We start from the raw sequence: 19,729 nt of genomic DNA on the forward strand, positions 1-19,729 counted from the left end.
CACTATATTTTGGGACTTTGCATTTCTTTAGTGGCTTCCAAATAATTTCTGGAGAAATTCCCCTAAAATGGAGACAAAATGGAAAAAGTTTTTTTTTACTTTGGATTTAGGGAGAAAATAATGTTGTATCCAGGCCTAGAGAGTTTTATACTATACAATAATGCTTGTGATGAGTCAGAATAAAATTAGCTCCTCAGATAAATTGACCTAAACATTTCAAACTAATTTCAACAGATGTTAATAGGAAAAAATGCTATTTTAAAGGACTCCCATTAACTAGATGCATTTTGAGTTTATTGCAATTAATTCAGACAACAAAAGATGAATAGATATTGTAGATTTTTTGGGGGGGGGGCTGAAAAACATCAGTTCTCATCTAAAATCTTTTGACACCTGGTTCTAAATCCCTTATTCTAGAAAAAGATGGTAACTACACAACTGTGATATAGTATTTGATAATAGATATGCTGTACAATTATTGGCCATTTTTTAATCCCATTGATTTCAGTAGAAGTTAGGAACCTAAATACCTTTGAGGTTCTTGGCCAAAGATTTTACAATCTGGATTTACTTTGACAAAACAGGAAAAAGCAATGGGATAGAGACAGGGAGGGAGGAAAGAAGGAAGGAAGGAATATGTAGAACAAGGCACTGAGGTGAGTGGTACAGTAAGCGTAGGCTTTTTGTTTGTTTTTATAGTGATAGAAAATTATAACCATGTAAAACACAAGAGTGGAGAATTCGTGGTTTTTAGGACAAGGGCCAGAGGAGACAATTAAATCTGTTGTTTTAAAGGAACCATGGTAATCTCAGTCATCAACGAAAAATTTAAACAGTGTTTGCAGTCTAAATGGAATAAGAGGAAGAAGAATACTTTGCACTTTTCAGGTCTTTTTACTGAGGATCTTAAAGCACTTTATGAACAATCATTAATGAAGACTCAGCAGCCATGGGAGGCAGGTGAGAATTATTATTTTCATTTTAGTGATAGGAATACTGAGGCACAGAGCTGTTAAGTGACTCTCCTAATGTCTCACAAGAGGGGTCTGATCAAAGTGATCTTGTTGTCCTTACTCAGGTAAAACTACTGAAATCAGGATCAGAACTCAGTGAAGGGCAGAACTGGAAATAAAAGCCAGACACTCAATTCTCTCCTTTTAATGATAATTTGTCTGTCTCTGTTTGTTAATGATAAGTAGGGCTTCTGAATTTAGGTTTTAACCAATAAACACAAATAAAACACCCCGATGCAAAACAAATTAAATTGGTGTTTATCAGTAAACACCAGAAAAGGTTACTTGTGTCTGAGGACTTGTCTACATGGAGCAGTAATGCAGACTATGGGAGGTGTGATTTGTAATGCACACTAACATACTGCAACATTAATTGGTCTCTGTAGACCCTGCTGATGCCCACTAGGGAACATTACAAAAAGATTACTCATTACAGCAAATATGACTGTAATGAGTAATATATATATTAATATATACAAAGAGAAAGCCATGAAAAACCCTGATTTTTGGACATCTACATAAAATTCAAAAATTGATAAAATAATCCTCCCCAAATTAAATGAATAAACTCAAAAAACCAGAAGCACTAATCATCAGCCTGTCTATACTAGCACATTCCAATCAGATTTGTCAGCTTCCAACACTGATCCAGGAAGTCTTTATGGGAAACAATGCATTGATGGTTCAATACCCTGCTAAAATGAGAGTTAAATAGCATGAAAAATGTGGGTATTGGAATCAGTGGAGAAATTATTACAGTTTGAAATGTGCATATCTGTAGGTAGGATTAATGATACAGGGACTTACCCATTCCCACATCCTCTCTTGCTTTATGGATGAAGCCAAGTGTCCTTGGAATACTTTTCTGTTTTGACTCATGCATGCTGAAATGTCACTGGTGTGAATGACTGCATGGCTTCAGACTCTGCCATTCTTGCCCATCTACCCAAAATCCAGACACTGAAAGAAATACATCTTGTGTTTGTTAGATGCACTGTAGAAATATATAGATAACTATATACAGTAATTAAATACTTTTTGATGAAAGAAGAATGGAAAATATTACTCAGAATACTAATGCAAACCTCAGTTGCCCAACTGCAATTATGCAATTCACTGGGTTACTTAGGTGATATTTAGTTGTATAGAAGGTGTGTTCACATCAAAGGGAGTATTAAGCCTACTAGTCAATACTTAGCTCTTTGCAGTTTGTCTTCCGGTTTTGCTGGAAGCAAAGCCTTCAGCCTGAATCCAGAACTTACTTACAAGCTCTCTGCTGCTTTTTTCTCAAACTTTTGTATGAAGTGGAAACAGATTCAAACTGAATGGAATACCATTTTTGACTTACAGGATTTATCATAATCCATTCTGTTAAGTAATGCTAAGATACAAAAGAAATTTAAAAATCCATCCGGAATCCAGTGACACCCAATACAGGCACCAGTGAATATGTCATTCAGTCAAACTAGACCACCAACATCAGAGGTGAGAACTTTTGCTCTGAATATTTTAGAAAATCTGTATAACTGTTCTAAATTGTGAAAATTGCTGCCATGCAACCAATGGCAGATGTGTGAAGAAAATATCCACTTATTTTAAAGACGTGTGCATGAAAAACCATTCAAAGTCTAGTTTATATTTAATACCCAAAAGTTTATAGGAATATTCACTAAAGTTTATTTGTGCTGGCTGTTTATATAGGCCACATATACACTAGGAAACTTTTCCAAAAATTTCCCACTATTGCTAACACTGGTTCAGCTGCATCAAAGATAGCAATATTGGGAGCTCAGCTATCAACAGGGCTCCCATGGTCATCACAGTTTTAAACCTAATGTCACCTAACCCTCCTCAGTTCAGGTCCAATCGTGGTTTCAACAGCCACTGGCCTATGCACTTGAGTACTTGGACTATTGCTGTAATTGTTAGAAACCTGGAAATGTTTTGAAAATTTTCCCTAGTGTTGTCAGGACCTCAGTGTGTATTTGTCATTAATAAGACGAATGTATGTTAATGGTGGGCCCTACACTCCTTTCTGTTGCATGGCTCAGAGTGGAGGCAAGGAGTAAAACTAGAGCATAAAGGGCCTGATTTTCCATTGCCTTACACTTTGTGTAGCCATTTACACCCATGCAAAGTAGCTGTAAAATGCCAGCATTCTGATCTGGAAAAGTGTATATAAATACAGGCAGTAGAGACAGTGATTAATTTGTGCCAGGGCTGAGCCTGGCACCTATAGGCTTGGCAGTTCATAGCCCCGGCACTTCTGGGCTTGCAGCATCAGTTATGCATGTAAATAAATTGCTTGATTCCCAGCACCTCTTTCATTACAAATTAAGCACTGGGCACTTTCCCTCAACACAAGCACATGGAAGCTTCTCCATACACAGTTTTACACTGAGGCCCTGATCCAAGCCCATTTAAGTTAATAGAAGCCTTTGCATTGACTTCAGTGGCCTTTGCAACAGGCTCTTAGAGCTCTGCAGATTTTGGGAGGTCACTTGTCTCTCTGAGAACTTCAAGTATTTCCAATCAGTTCTAATCATTGCTAGCAGAGTAACATCCAACAGCAGCACGGCTCCTCCTCTGCCCTGACTTCTAAAGATAAAATAGTTCCAACATTATTTCTGTGAAAAATTTCCACACTGAACACGCTGTCAATTGAAATGCATGCGGTCTAAATCCAGCGCTCATGATTATTTATGTGGCCCACATGAAATATTCAAATTGTGCTGAACCCAAGTTTTCTTTCTTCCTTTTTTAAAGTAATTTTCTAGAATTTATGATTGCAGAGAGAGCCTGCCAAACGTGAACCAAGTGTAAATTGATATAATGTCTGCATGAATCTGCAAACAATGACTCAGAGATGTTAACTCCTCTCCTGGTCTTGAGTCTGCATTAATATTTTTATTAATATAGAAAACATTTATAATTTTATAAAATGAAAATGAGTGAGGTTTGTAAGGTGCAGAAAGGAGATATTGGACCCAACTTTATAGTTTTACCGAAGCATTCTAATTTCCAAAAGTGAATCTCCACAATCAGGAAAAAATGTTTTACAAGATATCATTGATAATTATTCCATGGCTGACATTTGTCAGCACTTTAGCTATTTTTCTTATTCGTGAGCCAAATCCTATCACTGGGAAATTTCTGAGTTAATACTGCAGCATTTTGTCCATTATTATTATTATTATTATTATTATATTATTGTGAATCTACTTTCTGCTAGCAGTCAAAGCCTGTATAACTGACTACCTGATAATGATTTTAACTATGTTTATACAGTACTTTGAAAATCTACCTGACTCTGCAAGTCTAAATGTTATTATTTAAATAACTGGTTCACTGATACCAAGTAAAAGCCTTGTGTGCATTAAAAACGTGTATATGTTTCATCTAATTTGGATCAAATTGTTTGAAATCTGCCATGTCCATAAAAGCATTTTGAGGCATATTCATTTATCATCTTTATTATGATAGTGCCTAGGGACCAGTCAAGCTGCTTCATTGTTCTAGACACTGTACACATATAGAATTAGAGACAATACCTTCCCTAAAGAGTTTAGAGTCGAAATTAACAAGACAGTGACAGGATCGAGCAACAGTATATAACATACACCAGAATGAACAATGCAGTGGTTTATGAATATTATGCCATGTGTTTTTTGTTTTGTTATATAAATCCTTTTGGTGGACACCCTGTGTCAATATTTGTATTACTTAAATGCTTACTGTGTATCTATAACTGAGATAATCTTCTCTCACTGCATTTAGTTGGTAGAGCTTCATGTTTTTTATGTCCCAGAAGAAGTGTGGAACTTCACATTAAATACAGTTTCTGCAGATCTTACTAGCAAATTCATTTCAGCTGGATTTATAAGGTGAGTAATTGCTAAATAACAAGGAAAAATGCTGCTTTAGGCCCCAATCCTGCATACACGCTTGCACATGCTTAACATTGTGCCTGTGAGTAATTTCTTTATACAGTACTTCAGCTAATCCATGTAGCTGGATAGCTCTATAGGGAACCATTGTAGCACAGCATCAGCTAGAACAGCCCTTGAGGTTCCTGTTCTGTGGTCGCTTCCAGAATCCAGGCGACACAAAGTTGGCACACAGCCATCTTTGCTTTTCTTGGGCTACACCAAACTTAGCTCCACCACACCCAAGAATCTGGACCACTAAAATTCATTTCCAAAAGGGGAATTAGCGAGAGAGAGTGAGTGCCTTCCTTTTAAAAAGATATGATGTTGGACGGATGGTTAGACAGCAACATGAATTCCACAAGGGTAATTCATACAATTGGAATGTTTGCCTGTCCATATTTATTGTCCTTTGTGTAACTTAGACTCCAATCCTGCAATGAGCTCTGCTTGGAACCCATTGAAATTGATGTGGCTTCATGTGTGCATAGGGGTCTACCCGGGCAGAGCTCATTGCAGAATCAGCGCCCAAATTTCTAAAATATTTTTACCAGACCTTGCAACAGAAAGCAAAGGATTAACCTTTAACATTTTTTATTTTCTGAATGTTTTTTCTTTTGTAACGTACAAGATATTAAGGATAAAATCCTGGCCCCTTTGCAGTCTTGGGAGTTTTGCCATTGATTTCACCACTAAAAGTCTAATGAGTTTAAGAAACAGAAGTGAATGTTATAGTTAATTTAACTTGAAAAAAGACACTGTCTGACATGCTTTAAAAGAATAGTATCAGAGGGGTAGCCGTGTTAATCTGGATCTGTAAAAGCAGTAAAAAGTCCTGTAGCACCTTATAGACTAACAGACGTATTGGATCATGAGCTTTTGTGGGTGAATACCCACTTCGTCAGATGCCAGACGAAGTGGGTATTCACCTACGAAAGCTCATGCTCCAATACATCTGTTAGTCTATAAGGTGCCACAGGACTCTTTGCTGCTTTAAAAGAATGTTACCCCTGACTTCCTATTGAAGGCAGGTAATATTGGTGTGAATGACAAGCTGAAGCCCAATCCACTCCCACGTAAAGCAGGATTGAACCCTAGTCTGTGATCACAGGTAAGGAAGGGGACTATAGTCTTTACTCACAAGAACAGCCATTAGGAACCCCGTGAGTGCAGAGAAGTTACAGAAGATCAAAATGATCTAAAGGTAGTAGGTACCACCAAGCAGTCTAATACATTGAAATGTTCAGTTGCATTGTAAGCCCTCTGCATACCAAAAGGATAGCTAGTTGTCCTTGTCACATGAGCCCCAATAAGAACTCCTTACAAAGCACGGAGGGATGCCAAAGTAAATATGCTCTCACATTCTTTGTGGAGCTTTGAGAAGAAAACTAATCACTGATGGAGATCTTGCAATGTAGAAATCAAGTTTAAAATAGCAAAGCAACCCGGAGTGTGGGTATTGCACACAAATTGTGGGTATTAAATTATGAACCTGTTTAGCTTATGGTAAACATATCAAATGTTTATTATGGTATTGTTTTGATGTTGCAGTGAACATTGTATCTGTATTTGCATTATATGCTCGAGCTTTATTTTCAGGAGTTGCTATATGGGCTGCAAAAATTTGCTGTTAGCTAAATCTTGACACTCAAAGGTTTAGACAAAGAATGAATATTTTCTTTTTGAGGTAAAAATTTTGAGGTAAAAAATTAGATTTTTTTTTCTACATGATGGAAGGACAAAAATAGTACATTTGTCTGTTTTCAGATAAACTCTTGTGCTCTAATTAAATAACATTGTTTTTTAAATTGAAATTTTCTAGCCTACCTGTCTAGCCTTAGAATATACAAGGAAATAAAAAGAAAAGTCAGTTCTGGCTCATGAGATGAGATCTGAAATATTTCATAATATCATCATGTCATAATACCATCCCAGAAGGTCCCTTGCTGTGGGAAACCATCCCTGAAGGATGGACAACAAGTGAAGACAAAGCATATAAGGAGGCAGCCAACCAAAGAGAGGCCAAATTCCCAAGTAGAACCTTGCATTCTCATGTGGTTGGCTCTGTCCCATTTTTATTATACTCTACCTTGGTATCCATGGGCTTTTCTACACTTAAAACGTTACAGCAGCACAGCTGTGCCACTGCAACTGCGCTGCTGTGGCACTTCTGTGTAGTCCCTACCTATGCGGATGGGAGGGATTCCCCTATCAGTCTAGGTAATCCACCTCTGCAGGACGCAGTAGCTAAGTCAACAGAAGAATTCTTCAATCAATCTACAACTGTCCATAGTGGGACTTAGGTCGTCTTAACAATGCTGCTCAGGGGTGTCTTAGGTCGGCTTAACGACGCTGCTCAGGGGTGTTGATTTTTCACACCTGTGACCGTGGTAGTTAAACAACCTAATTTTCTAGTGTAGACCAGGCCTAAGTACCTTCCAGTAGCGCATTAAGCACCATAGAATCATAGAAATGTAGGACTGGAAGAAACCTTGATAGGTCACCTAGTCTAGTTCCCTGCACCGAGGCAGGGCTAAGTATTATCTAGATCATGTCTGGCAGGTGTTTGTCTAACCAGTTCTTAAAAACCTCCAGTGATGGAGATTCCACAACTTCCCTAGGTAATTTGTTCCACTGCTTAACTACCCTTACAGTTCAGAAGTTTTTCCTAATGTCTAACCTAAATCTCCTTTGCTGCAGTTTAAGCCCATTACTTCTTGTCCTGTCTTCAGTGAAGAACATTTTATCACCTTCCTCTTTATAACAACCTTTTACATACTTAAAGACTGTTACCATGTCTTCACTGAATCTTCTCTTCTCCAGATTAAATAAACCCAATTTTTCAATCTTTTTCTGTAGGCCATGTTTTCTTGACCATTAATCATTTTTGTTGCTCTCCTCTGGTCTTTCTCCCAATTTGTCCACTAACATAATTAACATCTATCACATATTGTTGTTCTCTCATCCTTCTCTGGGGAAGAAGTATGTGCTGTGGAGTATTTTGTTTAATAACACATACGCATGTGCACACACATTCCTATATGTTTCTATTAGAGAAGGCAAGATGCACTTTGCATTTAGAGAGCATCTGTGATACTCCTTAGTTCCTAGGGGAATTGATTCCGCAGTTTTGGGCCTGCCACCAAGAAAGCTCTGTCTTTTGCACAGATACCCTCATTGTAGTTCCCAGTAATTTTGTCTTCTAGTGTCAGACAAGCAAAAGTGTTCCCCGCACCTTTTTCAAATTGCAGGTCCTGCCCCTTTGCTTTTTGTATGGATAACTGAGATGTGAACAATTCTCAGGTGGGGTTGTAATCGCATTTGATTCACAGTATCATCATATTGTGATGCACCATCATGACTTTGAAACACTAAGCCTGTCTGATCTGGAAATGCAACATTTCAGGCACAGTCTCACATTGCAAACTAAATAGCCATCATCATTTCTTACAACTGTAATAATGAATAATGGTGTTCTAGGGTGCCTCGTCATGTCACATTGAGAGCATTGCGGGAGCAGCTTGGAGACTTCCTGGGTGAAGATGCTGTTGCAGATAAGTTTATATTTCTGAAACATATAGGGAAAAAGCTAGCAGTGGTAAGTTATTTCTGCATTTTCTCTAGATTTCTTCTTTTGCATTTTTTTGAAACTGGATATTAGACAACATTTTATACCTTTTCTCCCATTAAAAAGCAAAACAGAGAAGTTTTTACCCTGCTCTACTGAGATTGTCAGATATTTAATAAAGTATTTTTTCTTTAATAGTTAGAAAATTAAAATATCCTAGCATAGATAACTGGACATTTTTAGCACCAAGCTGTAAATATTGTTTTAATCTTGTGAATTTTAAAGTAGTCGTATGCAGTTGGTATAATCTTCCTGTTTGTTTGGGGTCATGGTAACCTCTTGTATTTATATCTCTGTGATCAAATATTTGCTGAGTTTTTCAGTTCTGCTGTTTCACAACAGTAACAATGTAAGCTATTCCAAGAGCTGCACCTTTCTTACAAAGTAAGGGGAATTTGAATTAGGAAAACATTTGAATTAGGAAAACATGTTCACTTTTTTTTTTTTTTTAATAATTTGACTGTAGACAGTGAAATCGATGTTATTGCCTTTGAGTAACTGAGAACAGAATTTTGTCCTATATTTAGTTTAATTTAATTTATTTCATTGGTTAAAGACAGGATTAAATAGAAGTTCAGATTTCTTATTCTCTATAAGACACACTGATTTCAAATATACTCTTAAATATGCATTGATCACCTGAGATTTTGTTTATTAAAAGGACTAAGTGAAAAAAATCTGAAAAGGATGTAGCCAAAGATATCAAGACAACTAATAAAAAATTCCTTAAGCACAATAGAAGTCAGCAGGAGAGTCAGTGGATTCTTTTTCTACATTAAAATATTTGTTTTAACAATTGAATTGAGAGAAGCATGTTACTTAACACACACTTCCTGTTCAGACTGGGCCTAATCCAACTCCTAATGAAGTCAACAGGGAGTCTTTCCACTGATTTCAGCTGGGAATTGGCTCAGGTCCTTTGAGCCCTAAGTGAAAGCATAAGGGGGTGAAGATATTTATATAAATACACACACACTCCTGTTCGGCTGATTATAGCACACATTTGGAGTCTGACAAAAGTACAAATGAATAGATGTCATGTCAGAAAACAGAGAATTGTCGTCTATGTTCTTCCCACCCAAAGTGCTAGTGTAATAAATGTAATTTATCATATGTAACTTACAAAGAAAATAACATACAAATGGAATGGTATGCTGCATTCCTTTTACAGAAGTATTTTGTTGATTTTACTTGCTTTTTTATGTTCCAAGGTGAAGGCAAAGCAAGAAACAGAACTGAAACTCAAGTTATTTGCTCCCCCACATGTATGTATCATATAATTTTCAAGTTATCATTTCAAGTGTGCACTTCATGTCAATTATTTCTTCCTTGTCTAATTAACATATGGTATGTTTTAGGCACTTCATCCTGAATTATATTTGCTCCCTGGAGTGGACCACTTAGAAATTGCTTATTCATCATCAGCAACTCCAGATACACAGCACTTTAATGCAGAATCCCATAGGTCTCCCCATGGACCAAGTACTTTAAATCTTCCAAAGAAAGAGCGTGAAAAAAGTCCAACATTTCTAGAAAGTCCACAGAAAAATACTCTCATGCAGAATCAGGAAGATTCTAGTTCTTTAGGATGGAGTGAGACAGAAAAAGAAATGATTTCAGTTTTGCACATAAAACCTGAACAAAGCCTGAACAACAGGACTTGGGAAAAACAGATTCCACATAGAAGGAAAGGTAAGATTTAACTAGTACGGGGAAGGGAGAATGAGATGCTTTGGTACAGACCTAAACAGGAACTGAAAAAGAAAATGGCCAATTACACTATAAAAACCCAAACAAATCCAAACCTGTTGAAATAATATTAGAAGAAGACTGACTTAAATGATCAAATTCAGATCTGAAGACGAAGCCATTTCCTTCACCTAACTATACTATACTAACGGTCAAATAATTTACTTCTTTGTACTTCGCATTTGGTGATTTTTGTTGTTGTTCAGATTGACTTGTAAAAGAAGGGAAATGGATTTCTGCTCTTTTTTTGCCTGATTAGAATGCACAAAGTAGGCCTGAAAGGGTGATTTTTTGTTGTATTTCTTTAATGTTTTTTTTTAGATTAATTTTTACATTACAATACAGGTTTTTTTCTTCTCTGGGAGAGATTGTGGACAGCTGGAGAACTGGTGTGGTTATGACATCAGGGAGGTCATGCCATTAAAACTTGATTAATTGAGATTTAAAACTTTGTTGTTTGTTTTGGTGGTAATGCACTTAAACCAAAATACTCTACAAAAGGAGGGAAGAAAAGATCTCTTTCAAATATTTAACACACAGCCCTTTTGAGTTAAGGGCTGAGAAACCTCACAAAATACATGAGATACCTCCAACATGTTCTCCATCAAAGCTAGGGAAGATCAGACTTGATGTTTCTTTTGCTGTTTCAGGCCTTTATATTTTATAAGGAAGCTCAAAAAAAAAAAAAAAAGAAATGTCATGCTATCTGAAGTGGTTCACAACCGTGAGTGCCAATTTCAGGTCAGACTGTCAGAAAACAGGGCAGACACCCCAAACTAGTGGTATATCTTTAATTAGATTTCACCAAGCCAGTAACATATGTGCATGCCTGGATCACTATATTAGTCTTACCATGGAGTCATGGGGTAGAGAGTTGGAGTGCAGGGTGCGAACTCTGGGAGGGTTTTTGGGTGTAGGAGGGGGTTCTGACCTAGGGCAGGGGTTGGGGTGCAAGGTCAGGGAGGGAGTTAGGGTGAGGGAGGGGATTCCAGCTGGATGCAAGCTCCAGCTGGGTGGCGCTTACCTCAGGCGGCTCCCGGTTGATGGCGTAGCAGGGCTTAAGGCATAGTCCCTGCCTGCCCTGGCTCCGTGCTGCTTTTGGAGGCAGCCACCATGTCCGGCCAGTTCGCAGCCAATGGGAGCTGCAAAGGTAGCCCTCGGGGTCGGGGGTGGTGTGCAGAGCTTCCCTGATCGCACCTATGCCTGGGAGCTGCAGCAACATGCCGGTCACTTCCAGGAGCTGCGTGGAGCCAGGGCAGGAAAGGAGCCTGCCTTAGCCCCATTGCGCCGCCAACCGTACTTTTAATGGCTTGGTCAGTAGTGCTGACCGCAGCCGCCAGGGTCACTTTTCAACCGGGCATTACGGTCGAAAACCAGACGCTTGACAACCCTAGATACAGGATCGATACCTGGATCCATTCTTATAGCACCTTTTCAGGAAAGGCAATCTGGCAGCCATAATCATTTGCAGCATGGGCTCTGCCTTTGTTGATTAAACATAAACAGAGTCTGTGAATATGCATTGTCAAACAAAATGACCCATGCTTTGAAGTTAGCAATCTTTTATGTTTCCAAGTCTCCAATCTTGTGTGACGGATAAATGTAATGTAAACACATTGTGACAGCCAGAAACAATCCTTCATTAGTTTTCATCAAGTAAATTCCCATCTTAATACTAACATACACTTTTGATCTAGGCTTAATTAAGAACAGGGATATACATAATGTAATGCGATGGCATTCAACAGGTTACAAATAAGTGAAGACAATAACATTAACATTTTTTTTATATCCACACACAAGTTAACTGTCCTATTCCTCCTAGCCCACGTAACATTTATTTGATATTCACACACAAGTGAATTGGCCTATGGCTTTGATTTGAGCTGGTCTGTCAGCATCACAAGCACAATCCCATTTTCTTCTCTGAGAAGGCTCAAATTAGGGAAATGACAATTGGTTGGAAGCAGGAGAGGGATATTTTCCCTGGGATGTGCCGGGGTTGAATCGGCATCCTGAGAAATCCAGCAGGTGTGTAATTTGTGCCACCTATTTTCCATCCCCAGGTTCTCATTGAGAGCCTCTCTTGCATAGGCAGCATGGTTGGTAAAACAAATGTCACAAGATCTGAAACTGATGTAATATGCAAACTTGGCAAGGTGTACAACCAGTAAGTCCTCTGATGTTTTATAGCCTTGGTCCTTGACCTGTTGTTTATCACCAAGATCTGTATGGTCTGAGATTCTGTAATGTGACCATGAACACCACTGAGAGCACTGAGTTTAGGAAGCAGGGACATTTCTTTTGAGGGGCCTGTATAACCCTGAAATTCTCTCTTTCTGTCATTGGTGTCATCTAGGGGAAAGCTCAAAATCTGTTTGTTTCCTTTTAATTTTGTGTATGTGGTCTGGTTATACTTATTCCTTACTGCTTTGCTCTGAGACATATTTGGGATGTGTTGCTCTTTTGTGAATATCACTTTTAATTTGTTTTCATTTACTAAGGCTTTCAAAGGTCTTCAGCTATTGGACTCTGAAGAAAATAAAATGTATGATTATTAACATTTTAAAGGGCACATTTAAAATTGTGTATTTCTTTTCCCATGTAAAACTGATCAATTGTAATGCAGACCAAATTGGATCCAATGGATCTCTCCGCATACCAAGTAGTTTAAACCCCACAAAGTGGGAGTCTGGAAAAAATCCTACATCTTTGGAAAGTGCTCAGAAAAATCATCTAAGCCAGGATCAGAAAGAATCTAATACACGTAGGTGGAGTCAAAAAGACAAAGGGACTATTTCAGGTCATCATGTAAAACAGAGCACTGAACAAGCCAAGAACAATGAGACTCAGGAAAATCACATTCCCCCTGGAAGAAAAGGTATGATTAATCTAGTCATCTTCTCTTTAAGGCTGCTTTTTAGAAAGGGGGCATATAAAGCTAAACAAGAATAAAAAAATCTCTAATTTCACTATAAAAACTGTTCAGACAGTGTTATAAGAATGATTTGGAATCACAAAAGCAAACAAATCCAATTCTTTTCTTCACCTCACCCTGTTGTGCCAAAGGCACAGTAAAATGCTCTAACTGCATCCACTGTTTTGAAACTCTTGCAATATATAGGTCCAGTTATGTAAGGCCCAGTTATGTAAATTAATGGAATTTCAGCATAAACTCTAAATTTTATTGTGGAGAAATAGTAGTTAAAAAATTTGAAGCCAGTGTTCTGTTATAAAAAACACTTTGACTTCCGCTTTCCTATTTTCCTCAAAATCTACCTGAAATTTTGCAGCCATTGTTTTATGCTGGGGTAGAATTTTTCTGGAAAGTTTGAAGCAAAATGGAAAAGGCCTTTGGGAAATAAGGTTGAAAAAATGAAGTGAGCTTATTTCTTGAACATTTTCTTGAATTTGTTTAGTTCATCATAATTCCAAAATGGTTTGGTTTAGAAACTCTGAATTTGCTTTAATCTGTTAGTGTTTGAGAGGAAGACATTGGGAGGCAAGTTTCCATGTTTTTCAGATTTTCTAGGTTAATTTCAAGACTAGTTTTTTTTTTGACTGAACCAAAATGTTCCCTTAAGTAATTAATAGATGTTTACAATCTTAATTTAAGTTTAAGAAAGTTTTCTTTCCCATCTGGAATTTATCATTTAACCAGATATACTAGACCCTTCAGATGGTAAATGTAAACTTTTATTACAATCCATAACTAAAATCCTGATTTCGTTGAAGTCAACAGCAAATCTCCTATTGTCTTCAGTGAGGCCAGGATTTCATCCATAATTTTTACACCATATGCCTCCCACTGTAATGGTCTATCCTTATTAATCTATGGCAAGAAATATGGGTTTATGTCAATACACAAGGTCCAATTGTCCCATTTTTCCTTCACACATATGTATTTCCTGTTCTCCATTTGACTGATATGATTTCCTCAACATTTTCAATATAAATTCCTAAAATTAGGCTCTTAAATCCATTGCACCTGCAACACCCAAAGAGTTCAGTGTAGATATTCAGTATCCCTGAAAATCAAAATATTTTATTCAGATGCCTTATAGATTTAGGAGCCTAATTTTAGACAGCTGACTTTCAAAATTTTGACTTACAAATATAATTTTGTGGGTACACTAATATCTTAATTTCCACAGTGAATAGATGTTTCCTCATGTACCTTGTCAAATACATAGTGAGATTTTAGTTATTGTTTGCCAATGTCATTCACAGAAAAGGTCTAAAGATCTAAAAGATATGGGTGTTAATGGGTTCTGGATCAGGCCCAAATTACACAGTCTAAACGCCAGTTGACCTCAATAGAAGTTTTGCCTAATAATTGAAAGATGGGACCCAAAATTTTTAACCTGTGATATCAAGGCTCATTATATAATAAATAAATAAAGTGGTTGAGCAATTAATCTATAGACAGTTGCTTTATTGAGCTATTTTACACTTTAAAATGAAAGCCTTTTAAGATTCTCCCAGAAAAAAACTTTCAGAAATCTGCAACTACAGTTTATCCTGGCTGAGCCTTCCTTCATCCCTGCCTACTGATACAGGGAAATACTTCACATGCTCAGTGGATTTTTGCATGAAAAGACTTTATTTCCATATGATAATCAGGAGCAATAAATGATTAAAATCATTTATCGAGAATCTGAACTAGAATACGATAATGGGGAAAGTAATTTCATTCACTTCATTTTTCATTGTTAACCATATCTACTGCAATTTACATTTAGCCATGCTCGTAGCACTCAGAAAAGGAAAATATTTCTACTGTCCTCCCACAAAGTAGAATTTTAATTTGCTTTTACAATATTAAAGAGTTTGACTCCTAAAACTGAGAACTGAACATTTTCCCTGAATAGACTATAATGGAAATAGTACAAAGGTGTGGGTGGGATTAGAGCAAAAATAAAGCTAACAGTTATATGCCAGAATTGAAAATGGTTTTTTGAAAGAGATCTGTCAGCTACACATTTTCATCTAACACTGGATGGTTGCTGAGTACTGGAAGCCAATATTTATAGTAGTCTCTTCAGAATGGTCTATTACCTTACTCTACTACCTGATTAAAAGGAAATAATTGATTAAATGGGTATAGTTGGATTGTAAGTGACAACTGATGTAACGTTAGTAGCTTGCCTATGACCATCTTCTTGTCTTTCATTTCTGAAGAAGATATAATAAAGAAAGTACTAACTAATTCTTTGTTCAGCATCCATTCTGATGGAATTACAGTTTTAAATTACATCATTAATACAATATTCAAAATCTGAATAAAAAGTTTTACAGTCAAATATAAAAACCTTACATTGTCCTACCTTAGCATTATCTGATAAAACTTCTACTGAGAAACTACTAGATGCAATAATATTCCAAGTTTTCAAGTGCACTGGTACTATTAAATGTTAATTTAGGCAACCCCCTGTATGTCCAGCAATTTGGATTAGCACCCAGTGGTTTGGATATTTATCAAAGTTTTAGCCAAACTTCTGTTTTACAATGGGAAAAAATGATGGTTCAGAGAATCCAATCCCTCTTTTAATGTTGCACATTTTCACGTTTTCAAAAACTCTAAGATTAATTATACAAAGATATAAGATTGTATTTTATCTGAAAGGAGTGCATCCTCTGAATCAATATTTTCATTTTGAACATTGTATCTTAGTGTAATTGCCACTCATTTTAATAACATTGAGACTATACAGATTTGATTTAGACAAAATCAGAATCTGCCTTTGAAGTCAGACACTGGAAATATAAATTACTGGATTATCTTTTTTCAAATGAAAAATCAGGAAATGTTCAAAATAATATTGTATGTAGTGTAGTTGACAGTTTCATTTTATTTTCCCTAAAGCAAAACAGTGAGCTTTCCAGTTTTTCTTAATGATGCTAACAAGATCTGTTTTTAACTTGGTTCTTTTGGTGGGCCATTAGTAAAGTCAAAAGGGACCCTTGAATATTGTATATGTTGCCTAAATATTCTGTACTTTGCTGTAGAAGAAATCCCTATGGTGGTGGCTGAAACTGTGGAAAATAGAGGCAATCTAAAAGCTATCAGGATGGGAAGAAACACTACAGGGGATTCCGGTATTCCAGAATCATTGGAAGATGGAGACAAGGAATATTTGCACAATAAGAAAAGGTAATTATAGTGAGTAGTTCTACTGACAAAATATTTCATTAATGGAAACTTCTTTAAATACTTCTATTAACTGAAACTGAGGAGAAAAATATACACGAATTAAATTTAAGACAAATTTATGTTTTTAAGTTAATTTTTACTTGGTACTTTGATTTTATCTTCAGCCCTCAGCAGTCTGGAATTAGAGAATCTGTGACTGATATTGGTATCAAACAGGATGATAAGGTATGTTTTCAAAGATAAAATATTAGTGGTAGTATAAAGAAATAGATCCATTCCTCCCAGCAGGAAAATTCCTAATTTTCAGTACAGCTGGCTCAGGTTACGAAGATGCACTATTCAAATGTAGGTTTCAGTATAATTGAAAAAAGTTGATTCTGCTCTGAAACAAATTTGCAAATGAAAAATAGCAATCAATGAACCCCTCAAAAGCAGGCATTACAGTGACTAGCAGCTTGTTTCATTTAATAGAGACTACATTTACTAGTTATTATAATATTTTTTAAATCTTAACTGAGTTTGGTCCTGCTCATTACCAACCATAAATATAGATTTATTGACATTGGCTGCTTTTTAGTAATTAGTATCCATTTTCTACTGGTAATATCTTGAAGTCCTCATTCAAGTACAAATGCCATTGAAGTATAATATAAAAAACCACGTATGTTGAGATTTCTGAAAACAACAGGTATAGTATATCTATAAAGCCAAAATTAGAGCATCTTTAAAACTGTGCAGAAGACACATCTGAGGTCCTGAGTACCACTTAAACTCGGAAATTAGAGCTCATGTGGGCCCTCTGCAGTGATGTGAGTTTTGATTGTTAGTTGAATTACTTTTGTATAATCTTATGAAAGGAATTGGACAACACAAAGGCTGCTCTTATGACTTCTGCTATACTTAGAGTGGAGCTGGCTGGAAAAAATTGAAAATTTCAATATTTGACACATTTTTACAGTTTTTCCCACTTTTTTTTTAATTTATTTTCACCCCAGCTCTACTTTACAGCAGTTTAAAGTTCTGGGTTTTTTTTTAAAGGAAATGATTGTTAGTTGTCAGAAGGAACCTCACACCAGCTGGATTGTCTATGAAGAGGTACTTTTAGTACAAGTTATTTTTATACTATCATAAATTATACAGACAGTGTGTGTGAATACACATATTTACATTCTTTTTTAAATTTTATTAATGATAAAAGATAACCACACATAAATATATTTATCACTCGATGAGAAGAAAGCTACATAATAAAAAAGATTACCACAAATCTTTGAATTCAATACATTTCTCAGGGATAGTGAAAAATTCATTACAGTATCAAAGGATAACTCTTAGAAATGTATAAGAGAAATGGAAATCTCATAAAAGTTATGTGAAATGTTAATGTTCAGCTTACTCTGAAATGTGATTCTATAAAATTGGCATTGTGGAGCTTCTTGTATCTCAGTGATTTATATATAAAATGTTCTCAGTTTACAACTAAAAAGATGTTTTTCTATCAGCCCTAAAATTCAACCTGGATTTGAGAAAGAAGCTAGGTTATTTTCTTCTCATGCATCATCACCAGAAATTAAAGTTCTTTAGGCTAAATTCTGCCATCAGATTTACTTCTGCAACCCTACTGCTTTCTTTTGGTTTGCAGAGGTCTGCCTGACTGGAGCTTAGTAAACACTTATTTTGATGACACACAAAAAGAAAGCTAAGTCAAAGTCAGACCTCCCATTCACCCGTGCATTCTTACTGGGCAGCATAGATTAAGGAGATGGCTGAGTTTGGCCCCTCGTGCATATTAAATTAATTAGAAATGTTTCTCCAAATACAGTACAAGTATTCAAGGGTGAATATTATGCATTTATATACTTTTCATTTGCCTCTAGACAGATAAGAATAACATAAATCGTCTTGAGTATTCAAGTCAATACATTTCTCCTCCTCCTCCACCGTCTCTTTCTATAAACAGATCTCAAGTTCCCATATTTCAGACAGAGAGTAAGTATATGCTTCCAAGAAATTACAAGGAATTGAACCTTTATTCAAGATGTGAATGTTTATTTTAAAAGGTGAATTTATAATTTATGGAGCACTCCTGGAGTCGGCACTGTGTACCAGATCACACCCGACAGCTGAGATAGGCAGGGGAATGCCTAGTCCATGAATCTCCCTGGTGCTCAGGTGTGAGCTAGGAGCTGAACTGCTCAGCACCATCAGAATGTAGATGGCTTTGCACATGCCCCAAGACACTTAGGGGATTCTAAGAGTGGAAACTTAGGCATCTATAGGATTAGGTGGCAACTGGGCAGTGGTTCTGTGAATGCCCCTGGCATCTAAATGTTGGACTTAGGTGCCTAAAAAGGCAGTTTGGTGCCTAAGTCCCCTTTCTGAATCTAGCCCCTAGTCACTAACTAACCATTTTGTTGCAGTATATTTAGCAAAATGCTTTCAGCAGGAAATAGCCCTCTTGAGTTTTTGGGTATCTGGCAGCAGTTTTCTACACATGTAATGTGTTTCCCGTGCCTTCCCTTTTAAATATAGTTTTAGTGATGTATATGCATTTAATATGGATATTAGTTCTAATTCATTTGTGCATTTATAAATGACTGGGTGCATTCTGCATTTATATAACCCTTTTCTGAAGCATCAAGTAGTGGCCAGTGTTAGAGATAGTATACTGGACTGTGGGAATCCCTATTCTGTGTTCCTGCAAGGGACGCAAACTGAAAAAGTTGGGCATGCTTTATGGTACATGCACTTCACTGAGACATAACTATGGCTGGCCTTTTCCACTTTTAGCACCCAGAACTTTACTAAGTGTAGATTGTAATTTCTTTAGAAAGCAAGATGGTTGAACAACTGAAACAAATGAAGGCAGAAAGAAGGCACATGGAAAGAACTAGAGAGGAACTGGTTAAAAAAGCCAAAGGTTTGCTTGAACAAAATAAGCTGAGGAGATATCATGGTATGTTCTTCAATTGTATCATAACTGTGTGAAAGTAAATGTGAAACTTTTTATCTGCCTGTGTCTATGTAGTGTTATAGTATATGCTTAATTACAGAGATAGCAGCTGGATAAACAATACCTCTCAAAAGGCTCATTTGTATGACTAAGTATGGTAGAGAGGTTGAGGACTAAAATGTCTGCTCCCATTGAAGCTCAGTAGTACTCCCATAAATATCTATGTCCCTGGATAGTATGAACCATAGCACTGTTATGTTACTTGTAGAAGTACAGTATTCAGAAGGCATCCATAAACCACATCAT

The 19,729-nt window shown here is 36.6% G+C and overlaps 1 protein-coding gene across 7 annotated transcripts in view; it reads left to right on the forward strand.

The window, feature by feature from the left end:
- Positions 1–19,729, forward strand: part of SPATA1 (spermatogenesis associated 1) — a 36,974-nt gene that overhangs the window by 1,012 nt on the left and 16,233 nt on the right. For 4 of the 7 annotated variants that reach the window (XR_006172259.2, XR_006172260.2, XM_065554136.1 and 1 more), the window contains exons 1-11: positions 821–960; positions 2,364–2,498; positions 4,791–4,897; positions 8,420–8,537; positions 9,779–9,832; positions 9,926–10,259; positions 12,946–13,197; positions 16,326–16,470; positions 16,635–16,695; positions 18,348–18,459; positions 19,301–19,426. Coding sequence is in view for 5 of the 7 variants with exons in the window: in XM_065554136.1 (XP_065410208.1) it covers positions 2,463–2,498; positions 4,791–4,897; positions 8,420–8,537; positions 9,779–9,832; positions 9,926–10,259; positions 12,946–13,197; positions 16,326–16,470; positions 16,635–16,695; positions 18,348–18,459; positions 19,301–19,426 (1,345 nt within the window). In the remaining 2 variants the exon portion in view is untranslated. Of the gene's footprint in view, positions 1–795; positions 961–2,363; positions 2,499–4,790; positions 4,898–8,419; positions 8,538–9,778; positions 9,833–9,925; positions 10,260–12,945; positions 13,198–16,325; positions 16,471–16,634; positions 16,696–18,347; positions 18,460–19,300; positions 19,427–19,729 lie in introns of those variants that run through there. The other 3 variants (XM_005294447.4, XM_065554135.1, XM_042840523.2) reach the window with 3 other exon arrangements.

Source organism: Chrysemys picta, chromosome 8 (assembly GCF_011386835.1).
Source record: "Chrysemys picta bellii isolate R12L10 chromosome 8, ASM1138683v2, whole genome shotgun sequence".
Lineage (NCBI taxonomy): Eukaryota > Metazoa > Chordata > Testudines > Emydidae > Chrysemys > Chrysemys picta.